This window comes from Pan paniscus, chromosome 9 (genome assembly GCF_029289425.2).
Source record: "Pan paniscus chromosome 9, NHGRI_mPanPan1-v2.0_pri, whole genome shotgun sequence".
NCBI lineage: Eukaryota > Metazoa > Chordata > Mammalia > Primates > Hominidae > Pan > Pan paniscus.
Genome location: NC_073258.2, coordinates 127,678,826 through 127,693,362, shown reverse-complemented (window position 1 = coordinate 127,693,362; position 14,537 = coordinate 127,678,826). Strand labels below are relative to the sequence as shown.

The following is a 14,537-nucleotide window of genomic DNA, read 5'->3' as shown; positions in this document are numbered from 1 at the left end:
CAAACTATATATAGGCTAAATTCATTACCCATCCTCATAAAATACAGCCAGAGCAGTGGCAGGCACATGCCAGATGTTTGACAATGGTTTAATAACAGAGGGAAGAATAAGTTAAATTGGATTCAGAAAACAGGAAATAGAATGTGGGGCACTAGGTAAAACTTTACCATTCATTCAGCAGTACGTAGTGAGAGCCTACTGCCTACCTGGGTAAGAGCTGTGGAGACGGCTGTGAACTAGAGGGGCGCTGTCCCCACCTTCATGGGGCTGCCAGGGTATCAGAGAAAATACAGGATTAAACAATTTTTACTGTAAAGTGTGATTCACATTAAGACAGAAGACGTACAAGGCATCCTTGTCCTCGCTCCCTTTAAAGGAAGTCTTTTCCAGTTAGCCACTCCGGCATCACCACTCCCTTACTTTAATAAAATGTTTGCATTTTGCATCCAACATGGTTGTAGATGTATGTTGAAGGAAGTCTGTCCTGGAACCCAGAACCAAGGCTGGATGTGGGGTCTGGTTCTGGGGAAAACAAGGAGATAAGGGAAAGACAATGAGTTCAGTAAGTTGGGGAAAGACTGAGGGTGCTCAGACTGAGTAGAATGAACACAAAGCAGTTTGAGGAAAGGTCAGAACCAATGACAGTGGAGAGGCCCACACAGATCTCAGGGTTGTCACTTGCTCACTTGTTTTTTTGGGGATGGAGACCCACCACTCGAAATAATCTGCCCTAACACTGATGGCATTAAAGAGCATTTCCATTTGTCTCCATGATGAAAGGTGTGGCCTCTGGAACAGAAGACAATGTGATTTTAGGATTCTGAAGAATCCTGGAGATCCACTGGCTCAAACACATCATTTAATAGATGAAGAAAGGTGTGCCCAGGTTCATTAAGGGGCCACATTGGTTAGCAGTGGCCAGGCCAGCGCCACATCAAAAGGCTCACCAGACTCCCTCCATGAGGCCTGATCCTCAATGAATCAGGGGAGCAGACAACCTGCCCTTCAGGGGATGCTTCTGAAAGTTGAATATCTGGTTCTCTGAGCCCTTTCCCTCTACAATGGAAAGACCAACTGCAGGGAGCAGGGGTTAAGGTCTCGTAATCCACCTACACAGAAGTAAGCAAGAAATCTGGTTCAGATAAATGAAAAAGAAATAGGCTAGAAGACTGTGACTGCCCAGGTCATAAAGGCTGCCACCCAGCGAGGACCTCTGACGACCATCTGGTCTCTGGAAGTGTACATAGCTTGGAGTCCTTATTAACTTACCTACGACTGGAGAGTCAGGTTACCCTGAACTCCCAGTAGGAGGCTGTTCAAAATGTGTTAAATCCCTGGACAAAAGAGGTTTAACCAGTACTGGCAGGATATATGAAAAACAAAAAGGGAATGCGGTTTCTAATGTATCTCTGCAACAAATACTGTGAAGAGGCATTAAGCAGGCAATTCTCTGTACATGATGACTGCCCATCTCTTAAAAGAGCCGCTCCCTCTTCTTGGTGATAATGGTGTCTCATGAACACAGAATAGCTGTGACTGTGAGCCCGGCCAGCATGGCAGTGGGGGAGATGGAGAAGGATAGGACAGTGGGGACACTGGGCCCAGGTGGGGGCCCTGGACTGTTGCCTCATCCTGCAGCTTTCCTGCAGGGCCCCAAGCAAGCTAACCTAGAAGGATGCATCTCTAATGGAAAGGAAGGGCCCAGACAGATGCCATCCAGGGCAATTTCTCTTATTAAAATGTCAGTGAGATGTTTTATAATATTTTCCCACATACAGACCTGTATATACCTCTTTCCAACTAGAGGACAAACTTTCCAGGAACAGGAATTCTCATAGTCATTCCACATGTCTTTAAGTATCCAAAACAGGCCTTTGAACAAACCGAGGGAATAACACATGTTAGACATTGGGCTGACAGCCACGAGGAAGGTCAGGAGAAAGTGGCGGTGAGCTGAGGTCTGCAGTGTGCCCAAAAGCCAGCCTGCTCCGAGCACTCGACAGCCGTACCGCTCACTCCTGCACCGGGACCCAGAACCTTGCGCATCACTCTCTTCGTCCCAGAACTCAGAAAACCCTGGGGGCAACAGGCAGCAAGGCTTGGAAGAGCAGGAGAGCAGGGCTTGGACGCTTTCCGGGGGAGCCTTGCCCTCCTGTCACTTCTTGGCCAGCCAGCAGCAGAACCTGGGGCCGGCCGGCATCCTCTGTAGGCTCCCGCCTCCGCGCGGGTCTGGGCCACCCAGCTCCGGCTCGCCCCGCTGGCGGAGGTGGGGGGCGGGGCCAGGGGCTCACAGGACCCAGCACTTGGCACCGGAGGCTTGGGGAGGGGGCTGGGGACTGATGGATTCGGCCTCCGGACTCCACGCCTGGCGAAGAAACGCTGGAGAGGATGCCACCTGCTGGCATCCCACCGGCTTGCACGGTGGGCACAAGAGACCTGGAGCCAGCCTGGAGGTGCAGAAAACCAGAATTCGGGCGGTTTTCCAAGTTGCTGGCTTTCGGCTGTCTCTGTAGGGCTGCTGCCTCCACCGACTGTCCAGAGACCCCGTCCCCCGCGCGCCGCCCCCCGGACGCGAAGGCTTCCAGCAGGGGCGGCGGTCTCTCTCCTCTCCCCTCTTGCAGCGCACTCCGAGGTCTAGGGACTCTCCGCGCTTCTCCATCAGGTGGAGCCGTCGGCTCCTCGCCGCCTCCCTCCTCCTCCCTCCCCCGGAGCGAACCGCGCGCAGGCCGCCTTGCAGCGCCAGGAGGCTAACCGAGCCCCCGGAGGAGGTGAGGCCGCGGGCAGCCGGGCGGAGATGGCGGGGCCGCCGTCGAGGCTGGCGCCAGAGCCCGACCGGCTGTGGGTCCTGCAGGTACTGCTCGCGTTCTCTGCCCCACGTGGTGGCTGCTGAAGATTGCCGTGGGTTTTCCGGCGCTCAGGCTTGATACGCCTCCTGGTCCTTTTAGAGGCGGGCAGCTCATCACTTAATCCAAGCTTTTTTTTTCTTTCTTTCTTTCTGCGGGAGACGGGAGGTTACAGGGAGGGAGTAGAGGGGAGTGGAGAGGGGAACAGGCCCAGCTGGCTGGGTGGTGGGGGTGAGGGGGATGCCTGGAGCCAGTAAGGGGGCCATGAGGCCAGTGTTGGGGGCCAATGGGAGAGCGAAACAAGATCCTTCCAACCTGGATCTCCCAGGCCCACCTCTTCTTTCCAAGAGTCAGTGCGAGCGTGGAGTGCAGACGCCTGTACGTGTGCCTGATTATTGCGTATTGCACACTTCACTAGCCTTGTGACCCTGGTTTTGTAATAGTTCCCTCGGGGGCTGAATTAAGCAAATCTGGGCCCTGGGCCATTGAGGAATTAGCACTCAAAATTAAACAACAGCTTAAAGGATAAATCTTTAGTTAAAACATCAAATGTTGCTACCTTTGATAGAGAATCTGCATTCTAGTGTTTGTCTTATTCCCTGCAAGAATGGCACGCAGACACCTGAAATTTCTCCCCAATAACCCCATAGGCTTAATGCAAAGCTACTACTAAGGTGACGGCGCTATACATAGAGTTATTTTCAGTCTTAATGTGTTATTTGGCATATGTTATTTACAATTATTTTTTATCTCCTCTGTGTGTTTCTGATTTGCCTCTTCCATTTATTGCATGATCTGTTACACCAGGCTAATGGACTCAGGCTCAGCTGACACTACTTCAGTAACTTGTTTGTTAATTTAGCTAATGGGCTGCCTCTTTTGTGTCCTTTTAGTTTCTGTTGCTCAACATTTCTGTTTCTCCTCCCAAAGTTTGCTTACAAATTTCCCTTTGTTATGTTTAACAGCCTCTAAGGGATGCAGTTAAATAAAGTATTAAGTTAAGAATAGAAAAGTCAACAAAGCAGACACCTACTAATTTGTAGATCTTTGGTGTCAACTACCAGGTGTCAGCTCCTACAAGCACACTTCTATATGCCCCTGCTTCTTTCTTTCTTGTTCACAAATACCAAGGGATAATTTTTTAAAGTTAACATCTGCATGGAAACTTGGAGTTGGAATGTGCCTTGTAGTGAGCAGAGTCCTCAAAAGATGTGCTACTACTGAAAGAGGAAAGGCTAAGAGTTTCCCAAAAGACCTCCCCAAGGTCCAGGGACTGAAGACAGTAGTGATTGATTTTAGAATTGAATGCTAAATGGCACATGTCAGCGGAGCGTCTCTCATTTTCCTCTCCTCTCTCTTTACCTCTCCTTCTCACAGTGCATAACGTTGAATATTTTTCTGTGTTGCTTTGTTATGTCCTTAGAGTTTGCATCTTGTGTGTATACTCTGCTTGCACACTAGATTATGAGCTTCTGAAGGCATGGTCTGTGCCTATTATTTTGCTTCCCTCCATGGCCTGCTTATACCAAGCATGCCTAAATGTCTATTAAGTAAATAGACCCAGATAAATTCATGTTGATATCCTGGAGGAAATCGAGTTTGATTTGAGTGTGGAGTGTGAATTTCATGATAGGTAAAAGACTTGAAGATCCTTAGGAGGCAGTTGCCTATGACCTTGGCCTCTCCTTCGCAATTGGACTCACAGCACCTCTTGGAGAAAAGACAGGCTCAGAGTGATGGAGCGCTCATTAGAGGAGAGGCTCTGAATGCAAAGACAGGCTGCTCCCCTGTCCTCGTTAGGAAATGCACAAACCAGGATAATGATAATAAATGGGTGTGTGTCACAAGCCTACTTGCCTTCCCTTTAGTTCCTGCATTTTGTCTTCCAGGAGCAGTGCAAAGCAAACTAAGATCCAAATGTTCAGGTTTTATTACCTACCCCCCCACCACCACAACCACCCACCCACCCACAGGAAACTCTCAGAAATGCAAAGCATGCTTATCTCTCCTCCAACTCCGAGCCTCCCGCTGCACACATTGGCCAAGTCCTTCCGAGGGAAAGATGTGCACCCCCCCTTCCTAGTTCCCTTTCAGCCCAGTTTCCAGTTCCTTTGCAAAGGCAGGGCATGCATGTTTTTGTGCACATGCATGTGGATAGTCATCCTTAACTTCACTGTTAAACAGGACATCGTGTGGACAGAAAGTCACAGCTCCACTCCAAGCTCAAGATGCCTTTTGGTCAATAATGGTGACAAAAGCTGAATTTTTCCCTATTTAGGGAAAAGAAAGAACACAGCCTTTTCCCCCACTGTCCGTTTTGCATAGATCTCCTTTTTCCGAGTGTTTCCTCTTTAATTATGACCTGTCTCCCCTCCCTCTCCCCTCCTCAGCTTCAGTGAAAGGAGTCCTTCTGTCACTCGTCACTAGCTCGCTCGCTCACTGTGGGAGGAGCCCGCCTGAGGAAGCCGTGTGCCTGGGATGCCAAGAGCCAGAGAATGGATCTTCTCCGAGTGGGGACATTGCTGACAATCCCGGCTTCCCGAGGCGGCTAAGAACAGGCAGTTTGTGTCGGCTGGCTGCAGATACCCAGAGGCACAAAGAGACCGAAGCCACCCGGAGGGACCCACGGACGGACAGATGGTAGGCGCGAACCCGAGAGGACCGGCGGAGGCTGAGCACCGAGAGCCGCCAAGGAAGAGAAACTAACCACGGCCAAGTTACCCCGCCGGCTTTCCTTCGCTGCGCTAAGGAATGAAACCCTTCCAGCTCGATCTGCTCTTCGTCTGCTTCTTCCTCTTCAGTCAAGGTAGGACCCCTGCGCTGCTGGAGTTGGAAGAAAGTCGGCTGGGTTGTCAGGGCGCGGGAGGCTGTGGGCAGGAATGTGGGCAGGCTTCGGGAACTCGGACTGATGGATGCGTCTCTCGGTGCCGGGCTGAGATGCCCTGGCATTGCCTCTTTGCCTTTGCGAATGCAACAAAATGGTACTGTTTATTTTCCTTTGGAAAGAAGGGGTATGGGAGGGGAGGGGAATGACTTTCTCCTCTCACTTGTCAGTATCCAGCTCAAACTCTCCAATGCAAATGAGTTCTTTATGCTTCTGGTATGTTAATTAGGTAGTATCTCTGTGGTTATGCCGCTCTGAACTTCTGGGCACCTCCTCTCCTTCAGACCCAGGCCAGGGAAGGAGACGGCAGGGAGGGAGAGCTTGGTTTAGGTGGATATTTCAGCTTGAATAGGGTCTGACTTGCACAAGTGTATTCAAAAGCGAATGTGTGTGGTTTGCACCGTTGAAAAGGGGGTTGCAATTACAGAATGTATTGTGGGGGGTAATTTGCAGTGGTTGGGAAAAGCTTGTAAAGAGTTTCATTGAACGTCATCGAGTTCCCTAAATTAGGTTGAATTCTGAATCCTACACAGCACTGAATTCAGGGTATAAAATGCAGTTTCGGCCGTGGTGCTGATTGTTTCCTTTCTGCAGCCTAGCAGGGGCAGAGAAGCAGGTGGACTCTCCAGAAAGAACTTTGCCACCTCTAGGCTCCTTGCCACTGGGAGCCCTGGGGCTGGTAGTGGTGCAGAAAGGAGAGGGAAATTCGGGAGAGGGAAAGTGAGTGCCTAGTTAGCCAAAGGCATCAAAAGTCACCTGTGGAATTGAGTTTGGAGGGGCAAGTACATGGGCTCCTTCCCACTCTTTTGGAATGCCAATGCACCTCTGCCATCTGAGGCTGCATTTGTGCCAACCAACACAGCTCTTAGAGGTGCAAGACTCTCAGAAAAAAATCCACAACAGAGCACGTCCATCTGTTGATTAAATGAAGGGTAAAAGTTTTCGAGAAAGCAAAGCACCGCCATGGGTGGCTGGCTTTGCAAGCAAACAGCATGTCTTCTGTTTCTCCCCTGTCGGGGAGAAGCCAAATATAAGCAACAACCTGGCTTCCTTCTTCTGCTCTTCCACCCGTGCTTGTGGTCACTGCAGACTTTCTCCTTATCTGTGCAGTTCACACTTTGCTTCTGGTCCTCCTGATGAAACCGAAGGGGCTCCTTCTTCATATTTGTATGTGCATACTAATGCCTGTGTATAATGATAATGTATGTACACACACACATGCACTCATGTGTTCATATGGTTGTGTGCTTCTCACCAGGGCTCCCTACAGCAGCAGGAAGATAAATTGCCTTCCCCAGAGTTTCAGGCTGAATGAATAAGAACTCTCTCAGAACACTGGTATAGAGACAAGTTCAGTTATATCACCATTTGGTAAGATTACCCTCTTTCTTGGATGTGTATGTGCTTGCTTATGAGCACACACACACACACACACACACACACTCCCATTCGTCTTTGCTTCTTACCAGTTCACTCAGGAAGTTTTGATATAGAACCCCTGAGAAGGAGGGAATCTTCCAACCAACCCCCCATAAACACACGAACTCACATTTGCATGGGACCAGTGCATGCTTTAATCAGCCTTTTGTGTATTTAGAAGCTTGATCCGTGATACTTATGTAGATTGGCATAAGAAGGCTATAGGTGTCTAAGTACCTCCCTGGCCGTCTGAATCATTACAGTGTACATCTTCTGTTGTGCTTATTTCTTTCTTGGTCTGGAGCTGTTTCTTGACTGCTTCATGTGAATCTTTAAATATTTACCTATGGAGGTTAAATGCTCTGTTTTATCTACCCCGAGTCCTGAGAGCGCTAGGAAGAAAGCATAACATCATGCAGTTCTTAATGCCTTGTGCTCCTGGAGTGTTCTGAGCTTGGCCATCACTGTCCACCCTACCAAATGGTAGATACCTGGTCCAGAGGCTGGAAAACAGGTCTAAGCAAAAATGAGGAGACCCAAGTGGACATGGCTGGTCAGATACCCTGCATCCCTGTACATGGTGTGCTTCTTGAATAGACAGTGTCCGCCTATGGGAATTAAGGGGTCCAGCCATCAAGTGGGAAGGTGTTTTATGGACTTCACTGCAATGTGATATGGTTATCTTTTGCCTTGATCTGTGGAAATTTGTTTATGTGGATGTTGTTTTGAGCACTATGAATTCCCCAGAGGATTCTATTTGACCATCTTCACATATATGCTTAGCTCATTTACTGTGCCCCACCCCTACCCAGTGTCATGCATTCATCAACTTATTGGATAGAATGCATCCATGTCTAACAGGTCCTGGGAGGTCTAGCCCACATGGCTCTAAATGGCTTCCACTGTGATCCCCCGGAATGAGGCCTGAGGTTACACCCACCCCCGGCACCCTCACACAGCCACCTGCTTGACCCCTGCCTCCTGCATGCTGGGATGCCTCTCCCAGGAAATGTGAAGAGACTCAGGGGATGGCCTTTCCCTCAGAGACAACAAATGTCCAGGGTTGTTTTTAGTGCCTTATCTGGCACTCCGATGACATGGCCATCTGCTGTCCAGCACATCTCACCGTGGGAATCTGCATGGCACTTAGGAGTTTCTGGGAACAAGATTCCCAAGCTCCATGCTCCCAGTATCTTGGTCCCCGTGCAGACAGAGTGCTCCAAGCAGTGCTCTCAAGATAAAAATAAACTCTTAAAGTCCGTTCCAGCCATCCTTTTCTTCCTAATTTGTCAAATGTTTGTTTACCTTTACTTTTTCTTATAACCTTTTAGAGAGACAGAGAACAGAAATCAATGTATAATTAATATCAGTAATATGGTGGGTCCCTATTCTTTGAAAGTTTGGGCTTTTTATGTAGATTGAAATCAAGTATTTCTTTATCTTTCTTAAGGTGGCAGTAGTAAGGCTAAATAACATTCCTCCCGATTCCACCCCTGCCAGAGTCCCCAGGCCTGGCTCCCAACAAGGGAATGGAGAGCTGCCAGTGTGTATTGCTTGTGGGCTTCTCCCTTGCTGTGGATGCCTCTTCCCTCAGCTGTCAGGACGGTCATGCTTTGTTCAGAGAGGGATAATGTCACAGCACAATTTGCCTCCTGCTGAGAATAGACATGTTCTGCCCCTGGGTGAAAAAATAATCGATTCTTTTGTCATCCATAAACTTAGAGCTTGCTATATTTTTTCCTCTTTATCATTTCAGTTCACCCACAACTATTTCCTTCTGTGCCCTCCTTAAGCTTCAAGCCCCATCCCATCCAGCCTGCACATGCACAGCTTAGGTAGCTTGGAGGGAATAAGGTCCTAGAGGACTGATGACTCCCTGCCTCCAGGGAGATCTCTGATCTCCACCTCGGAGACAGGGGAGACAGACAGGGGAGCCACAGTGGCAAGAACTTGGCGCCTTCTACTCCAGACACTCGCTCTTAAGAAAGGTGGTCTCTTCCCCACTCTCTGGCATTTTGCTCAGGCATTCCTAGAGCGGCCTGTCCTGCCTTGTGATTCTGTGGTTCTGAAGGTTCTAGTTCTGCTGAACCCAGATCTTTTGGCTTTGCATGCACACTGTACTGTATTGGGGTAAAAGTGAAAACTTGCATTTACCTCTTAATGGCATCCCTGAGCTAAGGATGCATTTGAGGTACCATCTCCCTATTGGGAAGAATCTAAGCAGCCCACTTGCTCTCCTGCCTGGCTGGAAACACCAAAAGGGGCTGTCAGCAGCTGTCAGAGGGCAGAGGGTCATGGTGATCTGAATCTCCTAGGGAATAGAAAGGCATCTAGTAGACAGAAGGGTAAAATAGAGTGAACAGAGGGAGCCAGCCAGGGTGAAGGGAGCCATGGAGATGACAAGAAGCATGGAAAAGGAGGAGCCACTTCAAGAGGCTTGAACTAGCAAGGAGTTCCCTTGGGAGGGGCAGGGTTGGGGAGGCATCGGAAGAGAGCCTGAACACATCAGAGGTGGCCTAAAGAATGGAGGGATCATAGGGGGTACAGGCAGAGAAGGAATCAGCAAACAAAGTGGGGAGTGAACAGCAACTTTGGAAACACTTACACTCACTCAGAAATGTCATAAAGCAAAAGATGAGGGAAGTAATGTGTGTTTCTCCCTCCTACCAGAACCCCAAGTGGGATGACGTCTTGTCTAGAGGAAGAAGAATCAGTTCTTTTGTGCCAGAAGGTCAATGCACAGCTGCCAAGGGTGTGGGACCACTTCTTTAACAAATCTTCGGGTGGGGAAACTGGGGCATGTCTGTTGGAAATGGGGGTGGTTGCGTGTCTGTATCCCAGTAGGGAGTCCTCAGTTGCCAGCCAGACCTATTGAGGATGGAAAAGAAAGTCCCTAGGGGGAGGACGAGTGGGGTGGGGTCAAGGCCTTCACATTGCTCTAAGAGGATACCATGGGGTCCCCCTCTTGGGTGTACAGAGGAGGATTTGGCTTGGAACAGGCAGCGGCAAGCTAGGCATGGTACCAAGGAGCAGCCCTGCCTGGTGTGTGCCTGTGTTGGTGGAAGCCAGGGCCAGCAGGAGATGGGGTGGAGGAGGATATTAGGCCCGAAGATGCAGTTTTTCTTTTTTGTTCAGCCCAGTGGGGGTGACTTAGGCAGCATTATATTGCAGACCCAAAAAAGCACATGAATAATCCAGAGCAAATTGAAGAGATTTCAATAGCAAAATAATAACAATACTAATGATACCTTTGATTTGTGGAGTACTTTTCTTCCAAGGAGATAAAAAGATAAACTGTTTTGGAAACATGGATGATGAAAAGAAAATTGCCCATACTGGAGGAGTGAGGAGGAGGGCCAAAAGCACTGGTTTTATGGTCTTGATATAGATGGGGGATGCTAAGGGGGCTAGAGGGGCATAGGCATTATTTTGCAGCTAAAATCCTTATCCTTGTAAATTGTCGAGATGACCTTAGGTGAAAAACAGTGCAGGCATTTTTTATTGGGGTCCATCAAGAAACAGAGAGGCACTGAACTCGTCCTGTGCCTGGGAAGAGGGGTGTTCTAATTCATCAGTGGAGAAGGTCAGTAAGATCATGAGCATGCTGGAATGCACACTTCAACTCCCCCCACCACAGTGATCTTGACTTTAATGGTGGCACTTGCAGCAGAGTGATTGGAGCTCCAGTCTTGCCTCGAGGCCAGCGGACATCCCAGCACTCTCGGAGCAGGGTCGGTGGGAGCAGCTGCTCTGTGGGGCTAACAGTTCCCTTGGATTTCATATCCCATCACAGGTATTCATAAGGGAGTGAGCAGCAAAGCCAGCCAGTATACTGCACCCAGGTTGTAATCGCTTCATCCTGTATTCCAAGTAGAGTGGGATTTTTATTTCCAGTTAGAGGAATGATGTGAGAATCGACTGCACCGAGACACAGTACTGTTCCATACGTCATTGCATGTCATTTTCTTTTCCCAAGAGAAAGTCAGAATTTACCCAGTTAGAAGTGCATGTCAAGTAAGAACATAGATACCTTATAGATCATCAGAATACTTCTCTCATGGTCGGGGAAGGGATACTATGTCCTGCCATCTGCCAAAGCTTTATTATGAAGCACGGAAGGGCTTCAGTCCTCTCAGAAGGCACACTGTGCCATAGAGCCAAGGGTCACAAGAGGGTGGGGGATCTTCTCCCCCATTGAACCTCCCCCTACTGCACGTTAACTTTCATTCACTCATAGCTTCTAACCCACTGAAGGAGCTAGGACCATTATGCTTTTTAATTCTTTTTCTCCTCTCCCAGTGGTAAAAATGAGTATTCTGGCTGTATACTTCTAGAAGTTGGTAAATGTCAATATTGGATAAGTGTTTCCTTTATATCACTGCAATTTAGCATAAGCTGCTTGGAAACAAATGTCTTCCATAAGCATACAATGTTTCAGTGAGTACACAGTCAACACCACTATGAACATTAAATAAATGTCAGCTATTCCTTGGCATACTTGGTAACAAGTTAAAGCCATGGAAATAGCGGCCAGCATAGGTGAATCTGCTCTGTGTGGAGCTGTTCTGTTGGGGCATGAAGGGTGGAAAGAGGAAGTCATCCTTCTTCTCCTTGGAAATAACTGCAAAGGGGGCAGCCAAACATAGACACCTGCCTGCATCCCCTGGACAGGTTTTTCCTGGCATCTGGAAGCCTTCCCATGCCCTCCTGACCCCCTACTGAACACATACACACACACACACACGCACACACCACTTAATGTTAAATCAGTGTGCTATCTCCAGAATCAGCCACTTTTCTCAAATGGGAGCTATGCTCTCACCCTACTGTTTGCCTGTCTTCATAGGCAAAGCAAAGTAGATTTATCTGAGGCTGATTTTTTTTTTTTTGATAATTGAAACTAAAACTGCAATGGATGGCCTATGTATGTCAGTATAAGAAAGGATGCGTGCACATCGTGCTGAATTATCTAGATGGTCTGCTCACTTGGCCTGTATTCATTGGATGGTTGTTGCAAGTTCAGATTCTTTTTAACTTACGCCTGGACAACTGGAATCTGAAATCTGAGGCCAAGAGTTGCAGCAATAACAAACAAACATCGCTGTCACTATTCCACATTTTCCCCCAGGGGCTCCACATAGTCTAGTGTCTCAGTGGGTGAAATATGCTGTTCCTTCCTTTGTGATCAAATACCATTTTATGACACTAAGGCTCAGCCCTTGGCCACTCAGCCAGCACTCACTGTGGGCCTCCTATGCAGTAGGCACTGTGCTGGGGCTTTTGATGCAAAGATAATGAAGACCATGTTTCTGCCCCAGAGCTCTTAGTCTGGTTGGGGAGCAGACACTTCAATTAAGGTTACAATATGATGGGTTCAGAGCTGTCAGAGTGTTCTGAAAACAGGTGGATCAGCAAAGGCATCAGAAAAGGTTGCACAGAGGAGATGACATCATGCTTGATATTATAGGATGCTCAAGAGTTCTCTAAACGAAGCATGAAAAGCGATTTCCAGTCTCTTACATACCTTACAGTGTATGCAAATACCAAAGGCAGAAGAGAATGCGATATGTTCAGAAGCCATGGGCAGTATGATGGCTAGAATGCTGCTGTGTTAGGGAAGTGGGAGAGGAAGCTTGGGAAGGGAAGAGTCAACTTGTGAATGGCCATGGGTGCCATTATACATCTTTTGAGGATGGATTGAGATAATTAAGTAAACACCTGAGAAACATTGCTAGTAGCCTATGGGTTTGTGGTCCTCTCTACATCACGGGTTTAGGGATCAACATGTTATTTTTACTTCTTGGTATTTCTTGTGTTTCACATGGGGCTAAAAATGTAGAATTGAATGGAAATATACTTTTTAATCTTTCTTTCTAGCTGATGGATGAAGTGAACAAGAGAATAAGTATGGGGGGAACTGACCTTAATGGTTAGTCCACATTCCAGAGAGGAGGCACAGAAGGATGGTGGGTAGATGAATGCCAGAATGATGTGTTAGCTAAAGAATGTGGAAGAGAAGAAAAAAGATCATGGAAACACACAAAGGCAGGACTGCTGGCTGCACGCTGGACTTGAGCAGAAAGAGTGCACTGAGGAATGGGATTTGCCAGTTTGTGGATCCCCTTGGCTAGTCAGAGGCGCAGGCAGCCTAACATTGAAGATGAGTGCTAACCAGAAGGGGAAACAGCACTGGAGCAGGTGAGCACAAAAACCTAGGGACATTTTGCTGATGATGTCTTTCTTGTTCTCAAGAGGAAGCTAAGTTATACTGGCTTTAGGGAAACCCAGGTTACAAGTGAAACGATTCTACTCAGAAGATGTTGGAAATGTTTTACAAGGCTCTGGCACTGAGTACCCTTTCATTTAAGAGTAGAGAATATCATCAGATCTACCTGTATGTTCCACACTTTGGCCTGTTCTCTTCAGGAACTGCTGGAGGCTAGCAGGACAAGCTCAATGGTGAAGCAAAACCCCGATTGTTCAGCAAGAAAGAGACAATGTTATTTCCATGACTGCGGATATGTAAGTCTCAAGTCTAAGGCTGGCCCACTGAACAGTCTCTCATTGCTGAGAGTGTTCTGACTCACGGTGGAATTCAGGCCATCAGGAATGTAGGAGTCAATTCCTGAGAAATGGGTTAGAGAGTAGACTAGATGACGTCCAAAACCTCTCCAACTGTAAGATTCTCTGAATATTATCTCTTAGCAACAATCTATTTATTTTGGATGACACATTTCTAGGGGGTAGGTGATGCATTCTATTTGCTCTTTGCCAGCAAATTTTCTTGTAGGTGCCTGGCAAATTCTTTTGGTTGTTGAGGGTGTTGTTAGTTGTGGCAGTAATTATGTTCTTATCATGATGATGGTGATGATAACTAGCATTTGTGTAAAGCTTCATAAGTTGCAGAGTGGCTTTCACAAGCACTACCTCATTTCATCAGCAGAAGTAATGAGAAGTGGGCATTATTGCTGTCATACCCCCAGAGAGGTTACTTTGCTTGACTAAAGTCATTTTCAGTCTGGTTCACTTATTCATGTGCCTTGATGTTCCTCAAGATGCTGGTACATCCAGCTGTTCCACATCAACACTAAAAATTGCAGGAGAGTATCCTAAGCTGTGGTGTCATAAGACAGGTCATAGTCTTATAATTTGTGGCAATCCCCAGTGTCTAGGCCTGGAAAAGGATTTTAGGGAGCTTCCTATGAAAATCATGCATCCGAATCCCAGGTCTGACCTTCGAACAAGGAGGCAGCATTGTAGTTCAATTTCTTTTTTATTCCAGACTCTTTCTGAGTCAGTTTCTTTATCTTTCTGGCATTCAGTTTTACCTCGGGGTACAAAGTTTCCAGAGGAAATAACAGGCCAGGCTTTGGGGCTGAAGAGTAATTAAG

The 14,537-nt window shown here is 47.7% G+C and overlaps 2 protein-coding genes across 7 annotated transcripts in view; one reads left to right on the top strand and one right to left on the bottom strand.

The window, feature by feature from the left end:
* Positions 1-397: 397 nt before the first annotated feature.
* On the bottom strand, positions 398-2,659 carry LOC100973879 (putative uncharacterized protein KIRREL3-AS3). The gene is given in 3 exon segments (XM_008973317.4): positions 398-522; positions 1,781-2,565; positions 2,567-2,659. Coding segments are annotated over 2 exon segments (726 nt in total). The 3' UTR covers positions 398-522; positions 1,781-1,932.
* Positions 2,635-14,537, top strand: part of KIRREL3 (kirre like nephrin family adhesion molecule 3) — a 584,878-nt gene continuing 572,975 nt past the window's right edge. For 2 of the 6 annotated variants that reach the window (XM_034934018.3, XM_034934016.3), the window contains exons 1-2: positions 2,716-2,851; positions 5,234-5,649. In XM_034934018.3, coding sequence (XP_034789909.2) covers positions 5,595-5,649 — 55 coding nt within the window. In that variant the 5' untranslated portion in view covers positions 2,716-2,851; positions 5,234-5,594. Of the gene's footprint in view, positions 2,852-5,233; positions 5,650-6,985; positions 7,099-14,537 lie in introns of all 6 variants that reach the window. The other 4 variants (XM_008973316.4, XM_008973315.4, XM_034934020.3 and 1 more) reach the window with 3 other exon arrangements.